A 25,002-nucleotide genomic window follows, 5' to 3' on the forward strand; every position below is an offset into this window, starting at 1 on the left:
AGCATTTTGCTATTAAACTATTAGTTGAATTATTGTACTGTCATTTATAAGCCACTCTGAGAGCCCTTTTAGATAAAGAGTGGGTTATAATGCTGTATTCCTCTCCTACTGCACGAAATTTGAACCATCCTGTCCATTTTGCTAATTTGCACATGATAGTCCAACTGAAAGTATAAATATAGTGGTGCATAATTTGGTACAGAGTTAGCATGTAAAATATGCAGCTGATATAAATTAAGTACTTGTTCGCACAAACCAAAAGTACCTTTTAGAATTCATGGTGATCACTAAATTTGTATTTCCCCCCCTAAAGAATACCTCTATCCTGGCTACTAGCTACAATATACTTTTGGCTGACAGCCATGTTTAAAAACGGGTGGAGAACATAACTCAGAAGGACCAAATACTGCCCACTCCTAAGTTCTGTGAGGGGCACACCCTGCTCTTCTTGTACCAGCTTGCAAATTTTGTTCCTATGCTAAGAAACTCACCACATCCAGCAAGTTTACAGCATGGCCTCTTTGAGGGCTAGCAGGTAGGACCGTTACTGGTTTTGATTTTTCCTCAGCTAGTATTTCCTCAGCTCTGGAGGTTTTCAGCATGCCTCTCCAGTTGCCTGTTCCGGCTTCCTGAGCTCCATCTCCCACAGCAGAGGATGTCTAATACAAAGAAAATATACAATACCCAAATTCCAATCAGTTATTTGCAAGGAAAATGTCCTGCGTTCCAAATGCTTGATTATTAGTGATTCATTTAATCCCATTCTACATGCAGGAAATTAAATCTTCAATTTAACACACACACACCACTGAGGAAGGTTAGACTGAATAGTGCCCTAAATAGCCATCTCCAGAAAAGCCCAAATGCCACCAACTTTGCCTGGCTCCAAAAAGCTGAAAGACTTTCCAACTTGCCCAGGCATTCCAGCATGGCTTTCAACTGGCATTAGTGTTTGTTTTTATGCTTCTGATGGATTTTATTGATATTACGACTGCAGTTCCATGATATTTACTGTTTAATGGAGTTTTAACGTGTTCAATATTTTAGTTTGGTGGAGCAGCCTTGGAAGCCACAACATGCTGGACGACGGGGAAGTTTATAAACTGCCTAAATAAATAAAAACAGTGACAAGCTACCCAGTGAGCTTCATAGCTGAGAGGGGATTTGTTCTCCATTGGTTCTGTTTCATCACTCAGGTTGACATGCAAACATACCTAGGTATTCAGCAAGAGAACTACAGGCAAACTTTATTAAGTACATGAGAAAGATGATAGGCTGTAGCAACTGATTATAATCAAGACTGAGTTTACATCAGAGCACATAAGGATGAGAGGAAGCATCAAAGAGATGGGCGGATGTTTTAAAAAATGGTCATTTGGTGTTTTGATATGCCCCAATAATTAAGAGGTTCAGTTTGAATTATCACTCCTGGATCATAAACCATGAAGTGCAGAAAGAGTGTTGAGGCTGAGAGCCCCTCTTTCAGCTTTCCTTGAGTGCCAGCTTCACAGTATTAAGCCACACAGTTATATTTAGCTATGGGAACAATTGTCTGATCTGGACCAATGTTTCTGTCAGAGGCAAGAGAAACTTACGCTATCATGTTCTTCGACTGGGGGAAGCCTATTAGATTATGTGAACTCTTATCTGCTCCTTTGGTGAGCCTAGGTAGGTTGAATGGCTTAAAACCAGGATAGCTAACCTTTGGCCCTCCAAATGTTGTTGGACTCCAGCTCCCACCATCTCCAACATCTGAAGAGCTGCAGGTTCCCCAGCCCAACTAAGAAAATCTCTCATCCTCATTAAGTGGGCTTTTCCCACTGAACAGAACAAATGGCAAAACTCAGAGCACCCCAGTTTTGTTCTAAGCCCTCTTCAGTCATTCATGTGAACACGTGAAGGTTAAAATGGTGTTTATGGGATGGGAATGTGTCCAAAGGCCTATCCCCAATCTCTTGCACGTGCAGACTCCTCTGAGACCTTTGATACATATATGGTCTTCACTGGTACAATGGCTTAATGCCCAAAATATAAATGATGTTAAATGGTTTGGTTTGGAATAGGGATTATTTCTGCACATCAATTTTCCTAATTTATCAATCCCCTACTTGCAGCATTTCAGCTGGACACGCTCAGGGTGAAGGAGCTGTGGCAGGCAGGCTGGTAAATGTGCAATCTTGTATCCTGATATGCACCAGAATAAACCTAGCAGACTTTTTAAATCATCACATTTTCAAGCTTCATACAAAAGACTGGCAGCTCAAATATTTAAGGTTAAAGTAGGTGTTGCAAGAGATTTGGGAATAGGTATCTTAGGGCACAAGAGTCAGCTCAAGCAGAACTTTTGATTGTCACAGATGCAGCTTACAGCTGCAAAATCAGAGCTTTGCCCAGAACAGTGCTATTCAACCTTGCATCTCCAGGTGTTGCAGGGCTACCAACTCCCTTCATCCCTGACCCCTGGCTCTGATGGATGGGAGTGTGGTCCAACAACCTGGTAATCCAAGACGGAAGAACAATGCCCTAAGAATACACACCCAACAGCCTCCTGAAGCTGCCCACAGGGACAGAGCAGTAATGGAAAGAAAGCTCCAAGGCTCCCCAAGATATAACTTGAAACCTACTACCTTAACGTAACTAAATTAAGTAGCCAAATCTGGACAAAAATACTTATGCTTATGAGAATCATGTCCAACCACTACCAGAGTGCACCACAAAATGATTTCAGCATGCAGTGCTTAGAGGAAGAAACAAAGACAGACCTTGCCATCAACCTCGGCAGAACCAGCAGTAGAGGGCTCCTGGGTGGGTGGTGCCAAAACACCAGGAGGCTTAGTGGACTAAAGAAGCAAGAAGGGCAGAAAATGACATCAGCATTGCTTGTCTGATTATTTTAACTGAGCCTCCTTGATCCCTCTTGGTGGCTGAAATTTCAGAAGACTGCATGCACTTGAATTTTTGGAACAGAACCGCCCAACAACTCCAGACTCCCATGAATAAATGGAGCTCTTTGTTAATTACTGTGGTAACATTACGACTGACTTGATCTTAAGCACCACTTCCAAATTCCATGAAGTATATCAAGCCAAACAACTCACCTTGTCTCGTGACCCAGCAGAAGGCATCTCTCTGGCTAACCTGTTCCGCCTTTGCTCCTTTGAAAGAAAAAGCATAGAAAACATTCAATATGCTCATGCCACATAAAAAGGAAAGCTGGGGTGACCTCTCTTTCCAGACACAGCTATTTGGAATTCTTAGCAGAGTGTCACGTAATGCCACTGGCAGACACTGGAGAGAATATATACAAAGAGGGGGCAGAAAAAGCTACCGGGTAATGTTCCCTAAGAATAACTCCTATCAGCAAACTTCCAAATGAGACGCAAGCAATGTACAGTGGTACTTCTGGTTGCGAACAAGATCCGTTCGCAACATGAAAAGAACGCAACCCGCAGCGGCGCACACGCAGATTGCGATTCGCCGCTTCTGCGCATGCACATGGTGTCATTTTGTGCGTCTGCGCATGCATGAGTGGCAAAACCCTGAAGTAACCCTTTCCGGTACTTCCGGGTCGCCGTGGGACGTAACCTGAAAGAACGTAACATGACCGGACGTAAGATGAGGTATGACTGTAAAACCAAGGTAGAAGAAAAAAGGGGAAGGGGAATTCTTTTGCCACACAAGGACAAAGAACCAGCTGACTTTTCATTCAGAATACCACACATCCATGTCTGCACACATCCATTCTGACTGCAGATATAAGAAAACCCTTCTGTTCAAAGCCAAATGACCACTGATTGCTAAATGTTGCAGTCACAGACCCATCTTATAAGCTTTTATAATTATATTGCTGTCCTCTGAGAGACACTGCCATGCTATATGGGTCTGTGGCCCAACCCAGGCAAGATCATTATTTTTATTTTAAGTTGCAATACTCATGGAAGACAGAAGTGCAGGCAATGTCCACTGATTTCAATGGATCTATCTGGAGTCTGACCAATGTTTGATATCACCTTAGAATCTTTATTCATATAAAGCAGCTGATGGGAAAATTTGGTAATTCCAGTAAGATCAGAGTTTGCAAAATAGAACTATCTGTGCACGCGATGGCAGACCCATTTGTAATTAATGGAGAGACTTTCTTTCCTTACCTCTATGTTGTTGTTTATTAGTCCACAGGCATCTGCAAAATCTGGATGCTTAGTGTTGATATAGGCCAACTCAATGGCTACCAAATTGTGAACCTATGAGAAAGAATATAATTAAAAGTTTAGAATTTTGCCCATTGAAGTGACTGTTAGGGAAGAGTTCATGACAAATAACCTAGAATTGATCTCAGTAGCAAAAACATCCATATAAATGCAGTTCAGTCACACAGCACTAACATAGGATGACCACAAAAAGACAGATCCTAAGATTTGCCAAGGGCAAATCATTTTACACCAGCCTTTGCCAACCTGTTGGTCTATCATGTCATGCTGGCAAGGGTTGATGAGAGTTGCAGACACAAACCTCTGGAAGGTAGCAGGTTGGTGATTGCATTTAACCATGTGTCTCCTGAAGTTACTGCCTTAATGTATCACATCAGCGATGGCTAGACTTTTTCTGGCCCTCTGGAGGTCACATGTCAAACTGGGTGTAGCCAAACTTTAAAAGTGGGAGTGGCCATTTTTCCTACAATGGAAATCATCTTTGCAGGAGATCACAAAAACCTTTTGGCAGGAGACCCATGGAACGGTCCGGTTAAACAAAAAAACCCAACACTGTTTTTAAATGGATACATTTTGAGGAACCACAAAAAACCTTTTGGCATCACAGTTTCACAGCAGGATACCTCTGAGAGCAGCCAGTAAAAAAACACACGTTTTTGCGACTTCTTGGGACACAGACAAATCGTCCTTTTGTCCCCATGCACAGTAAGGGACCAAGAGAAGCAGGAAAAAATAAATTAAAATTAAGACCAGAGGGGAGCTTATAACTTAGCAATGAGGAGTATTCAGCTGCAAATCTTTTATTCTAAACCCCAGAATTATTCTTTACGCATCAGTCTAACTAGTATTCTAACTAGGCCCACAGTGGAATACAGAATTTTCACCAATACTCTCCATTAAAATGAATGTGCCACTGCACACAGCAAGCTCCACAATAGATTACCATTTCATTTGTAACTGGTAGCCTTCGACGCAAAAGACTAGTCACAACCTCAACGATGGCATCGTGGAGCTTCGGAAAACGCAACAATTCCTGAATACAAATGAAACAACGAAAGAGTTTGACTTCTGAAAAGCAACGAACTATCTAACTGAATTAATCATAGATCACACAAAACAAGTTCACATGATCACGGTTCAAGGAAACGTTCATTAGATGAGACTGCATGGCAGGGCAAGTGAGAGGTGTGGCTTGTGCCGCACAGAGAAGCCTGGGGGACCACATTCACTTGCCCACCCCAATATAATACAAGAATGCATATGTATACACACAACCCTATGTGAGTCCACATTAGTACTCTGGCAGTTTTCAGTTTAAAGTTGTCAACTCCATCTTCCAAGCAGAAGAGTTCTCTCAAAAGGCACTGTCCAAATAATACATCCTAGTGGAACACCCTCCCATCAGATGCCAAACAGATAAACAACTATGGCTTTTAGAAGACGTCTGAAGGCAGCCCTGTATAAGGAAGTTTTTAATGTTTTATGTTGATTTTGTATTTTGCTGCAAGCTGCCCAAAGTAGCTGGGGCAACCCAGTCAAATGGGCTGTATGTAAATAATAAAATTATTTATATGCCACCCATATAAATCATCATCATCGTATGTTTCTTCTGGGATATTTTCACTCCCTGTGAGACACACATTTTTGCAAATTAGCTCCTTCTTTTACCTGTGTACTGTAATTGCTACAATGCTGGATAATCCTCTGCATTTCCTCGTGAACAAGCTCCACACAACGCAAGCTGGGCTCTTCCAATCGTTTGATTTGCCTCTTTACTAGGAGCTCAAATGAAACTTCAGGCACAAACAGGGCCGGACGAGGACCCTAGCCAAGCCAAAAGGAAACAGATTCATTTTTATTCCGTTGTAATAATTTAGATTCCCCAAGGTGCTGTGCCCTTTCCCAAGGCAGCACTAAGCTGTATGCTCTACAAGCATTAAAACTCCACCCAGTGCATAGAAAGTGCAGGTGAGCAAAGTGATACTGCATTTTAAACAGGAAGCTAAAGAAGGATAATACCTACAGTAGCATTTCTAATGGCTGTCAATATGTCGATGGTGTTAAGGCCACCTAGTGGATCAACAGATTCTAAGGTACGCCCAAAGGTTTCATGGAAAATGTAGCAAATCCTAGCTCCACCGCACCTGGAGAATGAAAAATCAGTTACTGCGACAACAGGGAGGAAAATAGGGAAGCCAAATAGTATTTCCTATACTTAAGCTCAATGGATTCATAAAAATGTAGAAAATTTCATGTTGAAGTTTAATTGCAATGTTTCTAAACAATCTGCCATCCATGTCAACTTCACTCCAAAACAGAAGTTGTGCTTACAGTTCTGAAGTCTCGATGTACTTTGCTGTCCCTTCAATGGTGTTGCAATATTCGGTGGCAAATTTGGTAATCAGCTGCAGTAATGTGGCACTCTTGTCATCTACAGGCTCCCCGTAGCCGTTCAGCAGAGACTGATACTGAGCAGCTAGAACATTGATTCTGGTTTTCAGTTCTGGCAAGCAATCCCTGATGTGATGCATAAGCAACCTAAAAACAGAATTTGAAAGTGCAACACTTTAAGGAAAACAGCTCAAAACATACAATCCACTCACGTTTTTCAGGAGCACATTTCAGTTATTAAGCAACCATCATTTTCTTTTAAGCAAGTGGGACATTCTCCCAGTGGTAGCTTACTATGGGTTTAAATGCATAATATTTCACCATTCTAAAAGCAGTCATGATTCTATACTACTGCCATTCAACAGAAAACTATACAAAACTAACATACAGATATATTTTTTTGGGGGGGGGTCGTCAAACCTTACAGAGTAGGAGGCAAGGCCAGAACAAGTCAAAACAATTCCAACTGGAGAAAAATCTAAACTAGGATCAAAGCAGCTCCTTGTACCTATTGAGTGTCCTAGCAAGGTACTTTGTTCCATTCCGGTTGGCTAGAGAGGGGTACTTCTTCTGGAGAAAACCATACTCATCACGAATTGAATCAGCAACACTCTTCTTATTGTTAATATCTAACTGACTCCTAAAAATGAGACAGAAAATTAATCATGTTTCATTTCATTTAGATACCATTTCATTTTATTTTCCTGTTGCCAAAATCTGGTTAACATGTTCTTCTGGCTTAGAAGGAACAGTGACGTTATGCCATGATGCTATCCTAAATCAGTTGGCATCAGATTTATTTTTCTAACAAAATTTATAAACTGGTCACTTGCAAAAAACAAACAAACCTCTAAGCAATTTACACAAAACACTGAAATTATCAACCAAAGACCAAGTTTAAAGAACTTTAAAAATCAAAGTGTAATTAAAAAACAAGATCAAAGCCCATGTCAGCTGCTACCTGTCTAGATAGGAATGCCTGAACAAAATAGTCGTCAAAAAGAGTACAGCAAAGGCATCTGTGCACGATTTCAATAGGCAGGCAGTTCCAAAGTGTGGGTGATTGTCACCCTAGAAGACACATTTCTTACAATGTTATGCTGGCGCTTGTACTGCAGATCAAAGCTGTCAAATGGGCAAAGTGGAGTAAGGTAACCCCTCAAATAAACTGGTCCGAAGCTGTTAAGCACTTTATATACTAATAGTAACACCTCAAACTTGGCCCAGCAACAATAAGATTGACTGGACAGTGAGCTACATCCAGTACACTAAGCATGTTACTGCTACTAATGCAAAAGTTGCATGGATACTGAGGTGGTCCAGGGCCCCAACACTAGGCCTTTTCCAGTTTTACCCCCTGCAGCTACCAGTGTAGAAGGCCACAATTCTCCTAGGCCTTCCCATCATACTAGTCTTAGAAACATCCAAGAATGATTTGAGGACCAAAGAGCCCAGTAATTGCAATGGCCTCAACCCTCTCCCCACAGGGCACAAAAACACGGGAATGCAAAGCACTGCTTTGTAACGGAAGGACCACATTCTGATGCTACTCACCTATTCACCACACCAATGATGCCGAGTTTAACAGGGATCACTCTTCCCATAAGTACGTCCATAGCGTCAGTGCCAGCATCCATGAGATCCAGCTTTGTGATCACAGCAAGGGTGCGCCGCCCTAACAGAGCGGCAGGAAAACTGTCATTTTACATTAAGCTGGTCATGGGTTAACTTTGTCAAGCCTAGGAAACAGCTACCCAAAGTAAAAACAAAAGGAAATGTGGAAAGGCGCCAGTGAACACGGCTATGCAGGAGAAGAGAAATTCACCATTACTCATTTACTCATTCTCAGATTAATTGCGAGTTTGTGCTATGACTATGGCTGGCTTGCAGTTTCTCCCAGAGGAGCTCATGGCTGCAAACACATCCATGACAAAGGCCAGCAAGGAATCCAGCTTTAGATGAACCAAACTTGGGCTTAGCTCAGCATGGGGCAGCAGCAAAAAGGACCAGAAAGAACCAAGGTGCCTGAAAGATCTTCTCTGGGAGCCCATGTAGAGTTGTATCTATTTTTAGTCTTACTCGGGGTAGACCCACTGAAATTAATGGACGTGACTTCACTTTGAGAGCCTGAAAGCACTTCAACCAGGAAACTCTTTGAAGGCATCTTGCCATTTCAACTGCACAAATTACAATTGCAAACTACCCCTTCTTCAAATCACATTTGTAAGAACAGGCAGTAGATACAGTAGATTTTAAGGGGTAACAGTTACAGGGGTGGTGGAACTGTGGTCCTCCAGATATTGAATTCCAGCTCCCATCCCAGCCAGCATGGCCAACAGTCAGGGATGATGGGAGCTGGAGCCAAATAATATCTGGAAGGCCAAAGGTTCCCCATCCCTGAGTTACATCATCAGCTGTGTTGTACAAGTTCGTTTCCTAGAAAGAGAAAAAACAGACATGCTGAAACCTGGTTCCCCCCCCCCCTCCACTTACCATCTGGATCCACTTCCCGTGCTATTTTGAGGGCCTCAGAAGTGGCCATGTCCGTGTTGGCAGCAGTGACTGCCAGAATAATTGAATTCGGGTTACTAATGAATCTAAGGATTAGTTCTCGGATCTGAAGTTCAATATCCTTTGGTTGATCACCTACAGGCACCTGTGTGAGGAGGAGGAGAAGAAGAAGAAGAAAGTGGACCTTCCTTCTGTTAACCACATCTACTGAGAGCGATGCATATGCAGGCAGGTCTCCTAACGCACAACATTTAAAGGCCACTCCTAGGAGGAGGAGAGAAAGCCAGGAAGGAAACCCCAAAACATGAGAATTATATGGAGAGAAAGGTAGCTGACTGACTCTCCCAATTCCAGAAAGGCCTTGTGATGCTGTAGTTAAGATGAGGCAATCAAGGGACAACAAAGGAGGAAGGCAAAGGGACCTGAGAGAGCCCATTGCAGAGTGTTGTGGTGGGGTTTGCTGGACATAGTGTGGGGAAGGAAGGGAGATAACTGGGGATCTTGGCGAGAAACATTTTTAAATGTCTGCTACAAGGTATTAATTGATCTCTCACATACATTTCACACTTGGCAAAAAAAAACCCCCAACCCAACAACATAGAACTCTACAGCAGCAGCAATAAAAACCTTCTTACCTTTGTCATTCCTGGCAAATCTACAAGAGTCAGATTGACAACATTAGGGGAAAAAATCTTTAGATGAATTGGTTCAGGGCTGATTCCCTAGAAAGCCAAGGAAAAAGGAACAAAGAATAATTTCTCCAGAACATGCTTAATTGTAACCTTCAGAAAACAAGACATCACTGAACCTAAATTAGCCTTTGAATCTAGGCTGTTTTTGTAATTTGGGCACCTGTCTTTATAATCTAGCATATTGCTCAGTTCAGGTGTCCATATCTGAAATTTTGCTTGGTCTACATGCTTCAGCTATTTGCTCTTAAATGTGCCTGACAAATGTGACTGATTTTTGTACGGAAGACAACATTCATGGGCCACTAACATCTGGCCCTCCAGATGTTGCTGAACTACGGCTCCCACTGGGTCAGGGATGATGGGTATTGTAGATCAACAACATCTGGAGGGCCTCAAGTTAGCTCCTCTTGGTTCAGAGAACAAGCCAATGCTCTTAGGAAATAATGCAAAGCCACCAGGGAAGATTGACAGAAGCTGTATCCTTGGAGATTATAAGCAATGTCAGTAGTAGATTCTGCCTCTTTGGGAACATAGAACTTAGAACATAGAACAAGTGACTTGGCTTAAGAAAGCAATAGCATGACTTGTTTCTCAATTGCGGGCTCCAGATCCTGCGTCAAAATCTGAAGAATGTACATCATTGTTTCCCAACTGTGGCTTCTGTGTTGAAATTACTTCTTTTAAAAGATGAGCCAAATATAGTCACTCACCTTATTATTTCCTGAAATCCTTTCGGTTTCACTTTCTATTTCTTGCCTAATTTCATCGAAGTCTGAGTAGAGCTAAAGTTTTAAAAAGGAAAGGGAAAAAAACCTCAACATCAGCACCCAACATCCTCTGCCAGGGTCCTAGCACCCTGACAGGACCCACCACTGATGCCTGCCCTGGACTCCCCTTATTTATTTATTTCTCCTGACTGGTGCTTTGAGCAATACCAGGAGGCCACGTCAAGCTACCATTTTTATTTCCCATAATGCCTGTGACACAGCACCACTCTGGGACATTGTAGGAAATTAAAACTGCACCCTTCAGCCATGCAATACTGTTGCTGCCCGCCACTAATGCCAGCTAAACCCACCAAGGGAAGAGGGGCCCACCAGAGTGCATTTTCCTCAGGACACCCCCCCCCCCGCCACATATGTACGCACACCAAAATCCCTATGTGCATTTGTGGCTTTACAATCAAGAAAATGTACCTTGTTTTTGGTGTGCAGAAACTTTCCCCATTCTTCAGTATCAACCCCTGGAAAGAGACAGTCATGGCATGAGAGAAGTGGTGGAGCAATACAACCAACTTTTTCAGCTTCAAGTACATTTTCTCCATTGAGTTTGTCTATGCTCAACCTTTGTGATGGAGAACAAAAACAAAAACCCCAAGCAATTAAGGAGCATTAGTCAAATGGACCTAGTGTAGGGCTGCCATATTTCAAAAGGAAAAACCAGGACACCCTGAAAGTTGTGGAGCTTCTTTTAAGAAACCCCCAAAATGGTTGAGTTTTTAAAAAGTTTTTTTTGGGGGGGGTTTACAAAAATGTCAAAAAACCACATTTTTCGACAAAGCGCCACCTTTCAGAAATCCCCCCGCCCCGGACATCAATTCCGCCTTTGAAATCTTGGTAATATCTTGGAAAATCCAGACATATGGCAGCCCTAATCTAGTGTCGATTCGCCAGAAATCAAATGCCTCAATATTTACTAAGGTCTTCATGTCTGTTTATAATTCTTATACTAATAAGATAAAAACTGGGGCCTAACATATACTCCTTATCATATATTACTATCACTTTGTTGACCATAGTCCCACACGTGGTGATAAGAGTGATTGAACAAGTGTGTATGTGGCGTACAAGTACAACATGCCATTATCTGCAATAGCCCCAATCTTATCAGACTCCTATTAGAATAAATGGTTTTAAATGGGGCTTTAGCCATGACTAACTATAGCTTAAGTGGGGCCACTTAGTCATACAAGAACAAGACATTTGGTGGTAGAGTGGGGGGGGGGGAAGACGACACTAATTTGTTGTTCGGTATGCTCTGTTCATATCACATACACCAAAACATCCTAAATTTTTGGCAATTTCCTTCAACATGTGCAAAATGAAGCTTTTGTATAAGCTTTCCTGGGGAGAAAAGGTGAAATGAAAAGAGACATTCATTCAAAAAAGAAAACTCTCAAACAAAAACTAGATATCTAAGAAGGTCCGGTTCATAAACCGGAGGACTTCACACCTTTCAAATCAACTAGTATGTCTAATTTTGCCCACTCTACTGACTTACCCTTGGCTTCCTATGATACTTCACTTCCTAGAATCTTAAGGTAGCAGGTCTCACCATTGCTTGTTTGAGGACATCTCTTTCAGGAAAGAAAGTGCACTCCACATGTGTCCTCTAGACACATTCTAGTTGTGGCTACCAGCAACATACATTGTATTATATTGCTCAGGTCAAGCTGATTTAAGGGTAAGAACGCTGGAAAGATAAGTCTCCAACTCTGGATATGCAACTTTTAAGTTATTTAACCTTAGAGAGACAGCCAGGTTTTGGTCATGGCCTGCAAGTTGGTTCCAAGGCCAAGGACCTGCTTCAGGATCACTGTCGAGTGAAAGGCACCGTTGCAGGTGGGAAGGACTCTCTACTATGTGGTCACAAGGTGGTGAATCCCTTTACTTGCAAATTAGAGCAACATGCATCTCAGTACCATCTCAGTACCAGCAAGGAAGAGAACTGGCAGGGAGGAACACAGGCAGGGCACACAATTCCTCTTCTCCTACCATTCTCCTCCCTACCTCTGCCCCCCAGTGACTGTGATGTAGAGCCTTTGCTACTACAGCCAGTGGGAAAACAGGACAGAAGAGCCACCAGACCTCTTATTCCTTACTAAAAACAAGTAGAAAAGTCCTTCTGGGTCCCTTTGATGAGAGGTCCATTGCATTAAACGAGAGACAGATAAATTATGGCCCTCCAGTGGTTGTTGGACTCTAAATCTCAGAATCTCTGCCCACTGGCCCAAACTGGCAGAAGTCAACATCTGGTGGGCCACAGGCCGCATTTATGCCACCATGTAGTAGTCTTTCACGTCCTGTTATTATTTAAGCACTTATTTCAAATCCATCTCCCTTTGTTTTGCTATTCCCAACAGACTTCTTGCTACCACAGATTTAAAAGTACAATCTGGTAACAAAAGAAAAAAAAAAGAAAAATCACCAATGATGGTTATTATGACAAAGCACTTTATCACAATTTTCTTTTTTAAAAAATAGGTCAAGATTTCTACACTGCATTCTAGTTTGACACAGAGGCAGAAAGAAGGAAACTGCAAACTAAGCCAGCAGGCCCAGCAAAACAACAGCTATTCAGCACAGCAGCCAGAGTGTAAATGTGCAAATAAAGGACAGCAGGCAGCAATAAAAGTGGCATGGTATGCATGTGGCTAGAATACAAAAGCATGCAGATTCTGTGTAGGAGGAAAAGAAGTGAATAGGAAACCTTTCGAAAGGTGCCTTGCATGTTTCCAAGTTGCAGGGTCTGCAGTTGAAAAGAAACAGCATCAAAAGTTTGGTTATTTTCCCCTCCCTCTGGAACCTCTGTGATAGCATGTTATCAGTCTTGCAGGAATCACAACATACATTAAGATATATGTGCCACACGAGAAATGCATGCATGCTTAATGCAGAGTTAGAATGTAACATTCTGAAAACCAGTCTTAATTTAGCAGTCGACGTATTTCCAGGTTATCCTAACAGTGCATATTAACAGTGCATAATTGCTGTGTCAGTAACTCCCTCTAATTAGCTTAAATACTGCAAAGTGAAGAACCACCATTTGGCAAATAGATTTTACCTAAGCTAGAAGGGAAAAATGAGCAAGGATGAGTAGTTTAGAAAGGTACCATCACCTACAGGAAATGAAAAACCATCACAGTGGCTCAGTTTGGGCAAGGCTTTAACATGTGTAGAAGCTAGTTACTAATTGTGGGTGTATTGCCTCCAAACCCAGACACTCACATACTGGATATCATATACGCTATTCAATATTCAGTGCGATGAAGGTCATCATACATAGGGCTGAACCACAGAGGTGTTTGCATAAAATCTTGGAACTGCCAGCACAGTTCAGGACTAGCTGCACTGGACGTTTCTCTTCTCTTCTCTTCTCTTCTCTTCTCTTCTCTTCTCTTCTCTTCTCTTTTCTTTTCTTTGCAAGTAGGTCCTGCACAACTTTATACCCAACTAGCATAAGGAGAGGAACAGCTGTCATCTGGTGGGTGAGCAGATGCTATCCTGCTTCCCATCCCACCCTGTTTTGCACACTTATCCAAACCAGGTTCTTGAGCCAAAGTGATCTTAAGGATGCACAACCCACAACTGTAGCAAACCAAACTGCCTATTTGTTTCTTTATTGTGAACCTCACCACCCAAGTTTCTCTCTTTTTTTTTACAAATTTCTCTCAGCCACCTACGTTTCTGGACAAAAAAAACAACAAAACTAACATAACAAACCACCACAAAATCTGCAAAAGTATAGCAACGTTTGTTATTGCAGTCCATAATTGTGAACTGTGGCCACCATTCATACATTCTGCTAAGAAAGAACTGCCTTGGATTTCTAAATGTGGCTTATGAATAGGAAAAGATTGTCCAGTATCACTTTATTTATCTCAGACTTTCTTCCAAAAAGCTTGATAACTTTACCTTTCAGAAACTGTATTGTTTATGTTACAGATAGGTAGCCGTGTTGGTCTGCCATAGTCAAAACAAAAAAAATTCCTTCCAGTAGCACCTTAAAAGGTAAAGGTAAAGGCACCCCTGCCCGTACAGGCCAGTCTTGACAGACTCTGGGGTTGTGCGCCCATCTCACTTAAGAGGCCAGGGGCCAGCGCTGTCCGGAGACACTTCCTGGTCACGTGGCCAGTGTGACAAAGCTGCTCTGGTGAGCCAGAGCCGCACACGGAAACGCCGTTTACCTTCCCGCTGGTAAGCGGTCCCTATTTATCTACTTGCACCCGGAGGTGCTTTCGAACTGCTAGGTTGGCAGGCACTGGGACCGAGCAGCGGGAGCGCACCCCGCCGCAGGGATTCGAACCGCTGACCTTTCGATCGGCAAGTCCTAGGCGCTGAGGCTTTAACCCACAGTGCCACCTGCGTCCCTAAGTTAGTTCTTGGTATGAGCTTTCGTGCGCATGCACACTTCTTCAGATACACTTCTTTTTTTTGTATTGTTTATGTAAGACAACAATTTCTACACTCCGCATTCAGCCTGAGTTGTTTAAATTCAGTGAAAGGGTACCTTGACACTACTTTGTTTAATGTCATGTTCCAAATTTAATGCTCCTCTCTCATCTTCAAACTAATTTATTTCCCTAAGAATGACATTTTTGTTTTGAACCCAAAAGGAGTGACAAGAATATCAATTTCTTGTAGAACTACTTGTTCTTCCTTCCTCCCCCACACCCAGCCAGAAAAAAGAAAATTATCTATGAGAAGAAATTCTTAGGTGAAAGGCCACTTTAAAAACTTATGAGGCTAGACATTTCACATCCAGACTCTTTCGCAGCAGGATTAGCAGGAGGGAAAAGAAAAGAAAAAACTCTGTTAAGTCTCTTTATTATGCTGTTTTAGACCCAAACAAAGCCAAAATTCACAAACATTACAGACAGTCCAGAGTTGCAGGGGCATGAATTAATTACACCAAGCTGATTGGGGGGGGGGAGGGGAGAGAATGTCTTGTTACCACTTTCTCCCCAAACTTACACATTTCTCATCAACAATAAAAGACCCCCTAAGAATCAGGGAGTTATGGTCTGCCTGCATTTACAGCAACACAAGATCAGCGATCACTACCGAACTTCATAATTTGCATCTCTGTACAGTGGTACCTCTGGTTATGTACTTAATTTGTTCCGGAGGTCCGTTCTTAACCTGAAACTTTTCTTAACCTGAAGCACCACTTTTGCTAATGGGGCCTCCCGCTGCTTCTGCGCCGCCACCGCATCCTGAAGCAAAGTTCTTAACCCGAGGTAATATTTCTTAGCGGTTAGCGGATTCTGTAACCTGAAGCGTATATAACCCGAGGTACCACTGTATTAAGATACACTACTGTGTTGCTTGTTACATTTATCCCTTATTTGGCTAGCTCCTTTTACATCTTGCTGTGTTAGCCATATGAGAACATTAAAACTATTAAAAAGATGTATAAGGTATCACAACTTTCAAAAGTCAATGCTCAGAGTATTCAGTCACCGAGGTCAGGGGAGTCTGAAGTCATGTAAGTTATGGACTTATATGGGCTTCTTCCTGTGAGACTGCCTGAGAGCAGAGGTTGAGGAAGAATGGAAATGCGGTGGGTTTGAATGGAATGCAGAAATCCGTATGGCTTGTCTCTTTCCTGGGAAAATCTTATCTGTAAGGGGCATTGCATTCTAACAGGAATGATATGAAGGCCCATGAACTGTAAAAGCAACCTTGAGAGCTCTGAAGAAATCCTGCTTGTTTAAACTGTCTTTTAAAGGGCAGTGTGTAGTGCATGCTAGCATTTGTATTGTGATATTATACACTGTAATGCATCTGATGGCGGAAGCCTTCTGCCTGTTCAGGTGAAAGTCGGTTTAGCTTTCCCTGGGACTCCTTAACTGACACTTGAGGAGGGGTTGGAGATAGAACTCTCAGTATGCAAAGTGATAGAAGACAGGCATGTTCTGGGTGGTGGCTGCAGGTTTAGAATATTTAGTCAGGCAGTGTGATTGGCTGGGGCTGGACTAGAGGGGACAGAAGCAGCATATATATGGCCAGGTACTGGTCAACAGCAGTTAGTTGGGATGGTCTGTCCAGGCTGGTTGGCACCTGTGCTGGACAGCCAGAAGAAGGAGGCAGCAGAGAGCATCAAAGAAGAAGAAAGAAGACCTGAAAGGCAAGCAAAGTTGCCAAACATGTGCTGGGTTAGATGAATTACTGGGCTTAGGCTGAAGAGATAAGGGGAGAAGGAGAAGTGAGAGGCAGTTAAGAATGCCTGGCTCTGATGTCCGGAGAGACAGAAAGAGATTCCAGGACAGGACAGGGGGGGATATCTGCACTTTAGTAGGTCAGTGGATAATAATAATAATTTATTATTTATATCCCGCCCATCTGGCTGGGTTTCCCCAGCCACTCTGGGTGGCTCCCAACAGAATTAAAAGCACAATAAAACATCAAACATTAAAAACTTCCCTGAACAGGGCTGCCTTCAGTTGAGGTTGAATCAGGAGCTTCAAGAAAAGTCATCAGTTATAGCACTGGTGAGGCTTAACTAGAGTGGAGTAAGTACAAGGGCAATTTGGCAAAAGAGCTTCAAGAGGGTACCTAACTGCTTCCTCTTGGTTTAGTAGTGTAAAATAAACTTTTTGGTATTTAACAGTAATGAGTTAGCAAAGTGTATATCCATTTAAAATGTGCTGACATTAAGGTAAGCGCATAAGTTTGTATACTGCATAATAGTCATAAACAAACACTAATATATTTGTTAAATACTATAACTGCACTTGGATGGCTTTTTAATATGCCTATAGTTACAAGGGTTATTGGTAAGTTAAGGCTTCATGGGTTATAGGTGATATTAAATTGCAACAATGGAATGGGTTCAAGAAAACCATTTGAATGGAAGTTGGGCTTTGTTGAAAGGATAAGTAAAGAAATAACGCCCATTCTCTCCACACAAGCATACTCCCTCTTCTTATTGCTTAGACCTGGAAGACCAGAAGAGACAATCCCTTGCTTATTCCCATCTCCTCTACCCAAACCAAGCGAAAGAAAGATGAGCACAAAGACCAGGCTCCTGGTTATCACATCCTTTGAATCCGGGAGCCAACAAGAAGCAGTGACAGAAAATGACATGGTGTCATCATGGCAGGCTGTGCATTTGATTCTATGATGTCATTTTGCCTTAAACAAGTTGGGTCTAGGATGCCTTAAGGGCCATCTGGAGGTTATCTGGAGGAATGCTGCAAGTTACAGAGGCCTGGCTGGCCACAACTGGAAATCGAGCATTTAGTGTCACTGGTCCCATGCTGTGAAACATGCTTCCAGCAGAGATTCAGCAGGCATCCTCCCTTTTGACTTTCTGGCATCTCTCAAATACAGTTTTATACCAACAGGTATAATGGGCAGCTAGTCGGAAAATGAGCTGATGTTTGATGCTACTAGGATAAGAAACACAAGCAATGTTTCATATATTTCCTAGATAAAGGCAACAGCACAGAAGTGTCAACCTTCCTGCTGAAAAATCTTGCACAGGATATGAAAAAGAACATATAGAAAGGGGAAGATATACGGAAAGTCCCAAACTCTCCTTCACTTGTGGAAAAGGAAAATATTATTATAACCTCATACCAAGGGCCAAAGATGTGGCTTAAGATACAAACTAGCCAAGAGAACAGGAGCATTTATAAAGCATGAAAAAATGCAACAGATTCTGGTTTATTTTAGCCAACCATTTCATTCAACTGCATTGTACTCTTATTGTGCCAAGAGAAGGGAATTTGGGGGATTCCACAAACAAAGAAGGTGATGCTTTCAAAACAAATAATTCCCCAAATCCCAGTTGTTGTTAGAGGCAGCCTAAATAGGGTGTGCGTAATAAACCTGACTACATATCAGCTGGCAGGTGTTAGTGGATTATTTGTGAGGATTCTCCTTTCAAATAATCCAGCACAAATACAAAAAGCAGGCTAAGATTTATTCCAAAGCCTCAAATAGATTTACAGGTATACACAAATCCAACACTGCACTGCAAAATGGCTCCTTCAAGCAATGGCAATTATTACATGCAGTTTACAAAGGCTGGCAAAGATTTCAGGTCATTCTTTTCAGAATGCAATATTACATGGCAGCATTAAAGATATTTAAATCAGAAACAGGAACTGGAAAAAGCACTTAATCATCTTAACATATTGTCAATGGTTTAGTTGTTGTTCCTATAATTAGAAAAGGTTCCTCACAATCTCTTCCCCCTCCCTCAATTAAAATCATGGATATTCAAGGGAAGATGAAAGCTTTGGTGATCTCGAAGGCAAATGGACAATATCCTTTAAATAAGCAGGAGGCATCACCAGAGCACAAAGCTTTGAACCCGTTAAGACAAGATACTACCACTCCTTTCCAGGTCAAATAGCTTCCGATGCAGTTTATGAAACTGGTCGACAAAAACTCCAAGTGGCTCCAAGTCTCTTTATTCCTTCAGAATTCTTTTGTTTTCATATGAGCTGGTATGGTGTAGCAGCTAGAAGAGGAAGATCACCCTGCCCATTATATACCCAGTTGCTCACTTCAGCCTACTGGTGAGGGCCTCCTGCAGATACCATCTTATCAGGAAATCCCATTTTGCACAATACAGGAATCAAGCCTTTAGTGTTGTGGCACCTACCTTTTGGGATTTGTTCCCCTTAAATGTTAGACAGGCCTCTATTTAACACCTCCTGCTGCCTTTACAATGCCCACTGAAGGCCTGCATCTTCCAACAAGACTTTTAGGTAGAGATCTTTCCCAGTCTGCATCTATTTTGGAGATGTTTTTCGATGTTTTGATTGATTTATCTCTTGTGTGTGTCCCACCCCAGACTGCTTTGGAAGGAAGGGCTGGATACACATTAATAAATAAAGTAGCAACAAGTGAGAGCTGCAATCCATTTACTTATTACAGTTCTCTCCTACCTTTCCTCCAAGAAGCCCAGCGCAGTGCACACAGTTCTCTTCCCACCATCTCCCGCCCTAAAAACACCTGAGGGCTCTCCAACCCATTACAGGAAACAGGCACCAGTTATTCTAAGCCAAAGATAAAGCAATCTCTCTAACAAATGAAGATTATCCAGTTACTGTAAGAATAATTGTCTCCCATCAAAATGATTATTTAGGCCAAGATGAGTGAAAAAATCACTGCAATAATTATGGGTGGATGTGAATGCAATGGTTCTCAGTTCCTATTTTTTATGGAAATCAGATACACGTGTAAATCTACTCCTAATCATCCAACTAATTTGGACCATCTTTCTGCTATCATCTGCACCAGGCGGCCTTAGGCAAGCCCCTATTCTCTCCACATCATTATAATACTGCCCTACCTTCCAGCGTTGAGAACTGAAGCAATCTCTGTCAAATGCTTTTAGCATAGGAAAGGGGTATAGCTCAGTCGCAGAGCATCTGCTAAGGCCATAAATTCAATCCCCAGCATCTCCAGGTGGGACTAGAAGCATCTCCTGTCTGAAACCTTTGAGAGCCACAGCTAATCAGCGTTGACAACACTGAGCTAGTCAGACCAATGTTCTGGCTCGGTATAAGGCAACTTCCTATGCATTCCATTAAAATGCTCAGTGCAATTGTGATGTAGCCCACTACCCCCAAAATGAGGCAGCTGTAAATAGAAGACACACAACTTCAGTTCTAAAATTGCTGAATGCTATGAGTGAGTAACAGCAATACCACCCACAGGAATGGCAAGGGCACAAGCAAGCTTTCCTTGTTGTGCAGGTGGTACAAATCCAAAGCAGCTGTGCCTTGCTCTCAGGATATAAAAAGGGAGAAAAATGTGAAACACACGCAGGCCATGGAAAGGCGTCGGCGGCTTTTAAAATTAAAATGCTGGCTATTTCTTAACTTGGCATGACTGTATAACGGCAACTGAACAGTAGTTTCCTTTTAAGGATCGTATCCCATTATGAGCAGCCCTTACCGTTTTCGTCTCCAGTTTTTTTCCGAAGATCTTCTGCAGAAACGTTAACCAGCTGCAGGATGAGGGGGCGCCGGGTGACAATCCCTGTGCCTCGTGGGAGCAGGTCTCTCCCCACCAGACTTTCCAGCACAGAACTTTTCCCACTGCTCTGAAAACAGAAAAGGAAACAAAGGACTTGCATACTGCATTCTACTATTCCAATAGCCTTGAACAAATGACAGTGTTGGGAGTTTCATAGGTTGTGGACAGGTGTCAATAAAAACCTTCCCCCCAAAAATCAGGCTTTGGAAAAAAAAGATGGATCTATCTGTTGCAATAGATCTAGACTGCCCTCTGTTGGCAATTCTGCTTTTATCCCATCACAGCATTTCATGAAAATCTAGCATGAAAGGGAGGGAAACTATAGCTGCCTCCCAGACATGGGTGTTGGGGGGGGTGCAGCTGCCCCCCCCAAGGTCAAGTAAAACAACAGATGGGGTTGGAAAGTGAGAGAGGAAGTATGCCAGAGCAGACTCTGTTCCCAGTTCTACAGTGAGTACAACTGGTGAGGGAGAAAAAGCCTCAGAAAGAGCCCCAAGAAAAGCAGGAAAAAAATCAATGTTTAAAAGATGGGACACTAATGCAAGTACACCATTACATGCTATCAATCCTTTCTGCAACTATAATTAAATAATTTCATCAATAATTTTGATGAACCTTAGCTGCAGTACTAACAGGCCGACCTATCAGAAGCAGCTAATTACGGATCATAATGCTCTGAAGCATTCGTACAGAAAACAATCCAAGAACTATCAGAAGCTCAGCTATAATTTTTAAAAGGCACTTACAATGTTATATGCCAAAGAGCATAGAGTTTACAAAAGCATAAAAAGTCACTGAAAAATATTACATGGCTAACCATTTTTAGCTACAGTCTAACCCAACTCAAACTATCCCTCGCCTGACCACGTTGGCAGGGACAAATGGGAGTTTGAGTCCAACATCTTAAGGACCATGGGTTCCCCATCTCTGACGTAATCTACCCTTACAGTGATCCTCATTACTCCAAAAGGTGTTAACATATATTTCCAATAAACTCTAATAAATCTCCTTCCTCAGACTGAGCATAAATTACACTGACTGCAAATTAGTTTCTGGGCTCAATTCCAGGGACTGATTTTAACCTTTAAAGCCCTAAATGACAACTTGGGCCTGGCCTGGCCTGGCTTCAATATCTCCATTTGTATCAATATAAATGGGTCGATTTTTTTCTTTTTAGCTGCTGGTCTTACTGCTTATTGTTGTTTGTTTGTTTGTTTTTTACTGTAAACACTTCTGCATACATCCATAACCTCAACAGTCTCCTTCAAATACTGTACTGTATATTTTTTCTCTCTCTCTTCCGACATACATATAGAGAGAGAAAGAGATAATGAATGAATTTTACATAAACCTCCTATAGAAACAAAACTGTAAGGCTGCCATTGCACAACCCCCATTGGAGGACTTCTTGCATCTCATTGCAATATTTCAGGAAGTCATGGCAGGGGAGCGGAGCAATAAAAGAGGCAGGTTTTAAAGGAGTGGTTTTAAACAGCAGCAGAGGTCTGACTCAAACAGGGATGGAGGGACACAGGGGAAGTCTTGAGGATATGGGGGACTTGAAGGAGTTGTGAGGGGATAGGGATCTGACTGAGGTGTAAGGGGAGGAGGCCGTGAGGCTTGGTGAGCAATGCAAACAGGGGCAGCAGCCCCAAGACTCTGTGTGTGCGCACACATATACACACAAACATAAACTACTGCTTGAACTCACTTCTCCAGTTCATGAAGCAGTAGTGGGACTTCTAAGTAACTACAGTCATACCTTGGTTCTCGAACACCTTGGTACTCTAATGCTTTGGCTCCCGAACGCCAAAAACACAGAAGTAAGTGTTCCTGTTTTCAAATGTTTTTTTGGAAGCCAAACGTCCAAAGCAGCTTCCGCTTGAGTGCAGGAAGCTCCTGCAGCCAACTGGAAGCCGCGCCTTGGTTTTTGAACGGTTTCGGGAGTCAAACAGACTCCCAGAACGAATTAAGTTCACGAACCAAGGTTCCACTGTATGCATTTATTCTACTTGTTGTTAAAGGGGTACTTCTTAAAAGGCAAGGTATTTTGTCTGCAGCAGCTTGCACCCTGCCTTTCAATCGGTTAAAGGCAGTTTTGTATTTCAGCACTAGCCTGGTAGCTGTAAGCAACCACAAATGACAAGCGGTCAGGATGGATGGGGTGCCCCAACCCTCCTCTGCACGCAAGACAGAAACCATGTGGAACACTTCATAGAAAACAGGTTTAGTTCCATGCCTGGCACAAAAATGACTCACTCCCTCTGTCCTTTGCTAGCCCCTAGCAGACTAATAATTTTTTTGCAAGGACTTATTTCTGAGGCTGGTTAAAAGCTTCTAAGTAAGTCATCGGATTCCTCAACAATAAATAAATAAAACTGCTGCAGGTGTGGCTAAGCTGTGGCCCTCCAGATGTTGTTGAACTACAGCTCCCATCATCCCCAACTATTAGCCATGCTGGCTGCGGTGATGGGAATTGAGAGTCCACTGAGGGGCACAAGTTAGTCATCTCTACTGCAGAGTGATCAGTATGTTGGGGAGGAGGAATCTACTCCTTTACCACCTTGAGGGTTCTTAAGGAGCAGATCTTGGGTCCCTTCCGACTCTTACAATTCCACTATCAGCTTAATTAAGCATCTGTAGTTACACTGAGGACACATCAACCTGCCACTTACTGTCAAAACGGATTTTCAAGAAAAAAAGGGGTTTTATTTATAAGTTAAACTATTTACATCCAACCTTTCTGGTGCAAGAACACAATTCAAAGCAGTGGTGTACAACATTTAAAATTACAATTTCATAAAACAAACAAACCAAGTAAACAAGATCAGCAGTTAAAAATCAAGTTTAAAAGCCATTATCTTCCTCATACCAACAAGAAGAACAGAAGAATCTTTAGTAATAAGATTATACATTTTCATCAAGAGTCTTCATCTGGATTTCAGCAACACTCCTCCATACACTGAATGGGGGCAACCTTGGCAGCAAGAAAGGGGGAAATAGCAGCTGTCACACCTTCTTAATGCACCCTATAATAGAACTGCCGAACTAGTTACAACCGACTAACTGAAGCAGCGTGAATCTGTAGCACACTGTCAACTCACTGTAGCACACAGCTCAACTGAATCCATGCACACTCAAGCTGTGGAGAATTTACAATATAAACAGATAATTAGTGTCAGTTTCACTTTGCTGCTCTTCCTCGATTTATAGACCAGAACAGGAAAAGCATCATCTTGCAAGGACGTAAAAAGAAGAAACCTAAGCTTCTCAAGGAAATTTACCAGGCCTGTTAAACTGAGATCAGCAATTAGATTTTATTCTGCCAGGCTGAGAATTGCCAGATGAACGGCTGGGGCTGACTGGAGTCGTAGTCGAAAATATCTGAAGGGTGCCAGGTTGGGAAAGATTCTTTCCTCACTGTGAGCCCCACACCATTCAATGGGGCTTACTTCTGAGTCAATATGCATAGAATTACACTGTACTAAGTACTGATTCAAATTGGTATTAAAGATATCTACTTAAATCATTGATTCAAACAAAGTCATCCATTCTGGAATTAACACATTTTCTAAAACACACACATTTTAATTAGTTGCTTTAACAATTAATGCATACTGACCTGCAATGTATTTCAAAACCTCTGTAAATGCAACTCACATGTATTTTGCACAATAGAATTAGATTTGGTTAGTGTTCAGGATGAGAGTGTGAAATTAATGACTTTTTACTGGAAATTCATGAATTTGACTCTCTCTGTAGAAATACGGAACTGTATATAAACAAAATCCTTTGTTTGAAGACTGCCTCCCTTCTAAGATTTTGTTTTCACATAAAGAAAAGCAGTCTGCGGTCGTGTCTGATAATGCAAAGTCATGATCTGTTTTAACCATGGTTATTTCAACAAACCACAAGTCACAAGACAGGCTTGTTTCTCCGAATCTTGGTTAGTTTTCCACAGCTGTTCTTGCCTCATGCTGCCATAGCATGGACCCTGTGTGAGGTCCATAAATATATATATATATATACATATACATACATACATACACAAATATATATATTTGTATTAATGTAACATTCTAATATGTAACTATACTTTCGTAATATTTTAAGTTGTCTGTTGCTGCTTCAGTTTTCGTATACCGTTAAGAGGTACAGAAATGAAATAATCAAATCAAATTGAACATAGGATGTTTAAGAAAGGCTGTTGGGTTTTGACATGCAGGCAATTCCCCATTTCTGCGAGGGTTGCATCAGCAGAGCACGCCCTGCCCCCATTCCTCCCTCTTTGGGGTCCAAAAGGATCCGCAGGTCAGCAGACACACGTCCATCATACTCATTTAAAATGGTCACTGCCTGTCCTGTGATGCCAAATGATAGTTAAAGCACGCCATGGTTCATAAACCAATGAGCCATTGTTTC

General features: G+C 42.1%; 2 protein-coding genes across 6 annotated transcripts in view; one reads left to right on the forward strand and one right to left on the reverse strand.

The window, feature by feature from the left end:
- The window catches only part of DNM1L (dynamin 1 like), a 35,509-nt gene that overhangs the window by 4,085 nt on the left and 6,422 nt on the right, over positions 1-25,002 (reverse strand). Inside the window, exons 2-17 of one of the 4 annotated variants that reach the window (XM_081926966.1) lie at positions 20,500-20,647; positions 13,292-13,330; positions 10,999-11,045; positions 10,513-10,584; positions 9,746-9,832; positions 9,093-9,255; positions 8,154-8,274; positions 7,108-7,239; positions 6,540-6,746; positions 6,232-6,352; positions 5,877-6,032; positions 5,152-5,241; positions 4,149-4,241; positions 3,099-3,155; positions 2,763-2,840; positions 492-659 (exon numbers count right to left, since the gene is read on the reverse strand). In XM_081926966.1, the coding sequence (XP_081783092.1) occupies positions 492-659; positions 2,763-2,840; positions 3,099-3,155; positions 4,149-4,241; positions 5,152-5,241; positions 5,877-6,032; positions 6,232-6,352; positions 6,540-6,746; positions 7,108-7,239; positions 8,154-8,274; positions 9,093-9,255; positions 9,746-9,832; positions 10,513-10,584; positions 10,999-11,045; positions 13,292-13,330; positions 20,500-20,647 (1,779 nt within the window). The remainder of the gene's footprint in view (positions 1-491; positions 660-2,762; positions 2,841-3,098; positions 3,156-4,148; positions 4,242-5,151; positions 5,242-5,876; positions 6,033-6,231; positions 6,353-6,539; positions 6,747-7,107; positions 7,240-8,153; positions 8,275-9,092; positions 9,256-9,745; positions 9,833-10,512; positions 10,585-10,998; positions 11,046-13,291; positions 13,331-20,499; positions 20,648-25,002) is intronic. The other 3 variants (XM_081926967.1, XM_081926968.1, XM_081926969.1) reach the window with 3 other exon arrangements.
- The window catches only part of DHX58 (DExH-box helicase 58), a 34,688-nt gene continuing 26,293 nt past the window's right edge, over positions 16,608-25,002 (forward strand). For both annotated transcript variants that reach the window (XR_014172146.1, XM_081927006.1), the window contains exon 1: positions 16,608-16,882. The gene's annotated coding sequence lies outside the window, so the exon portion shown is untranslated. The remainder of the gene's footprint in view (positions 16,883-25,002) is intronic.

Source organism: Podarcis melisellensis (assembly GCF_964234715.1).
Source record: "Podarcis melisellensis genome assembly, chromosome: 10".
Classification (NCBI taxonomy): domain Eukaryota; kingdom Metazoa; phylum Chordata; class Lepidosauria; order Squamata; family Lacertidae; genus Podarcis; species Podarcis melisellensis.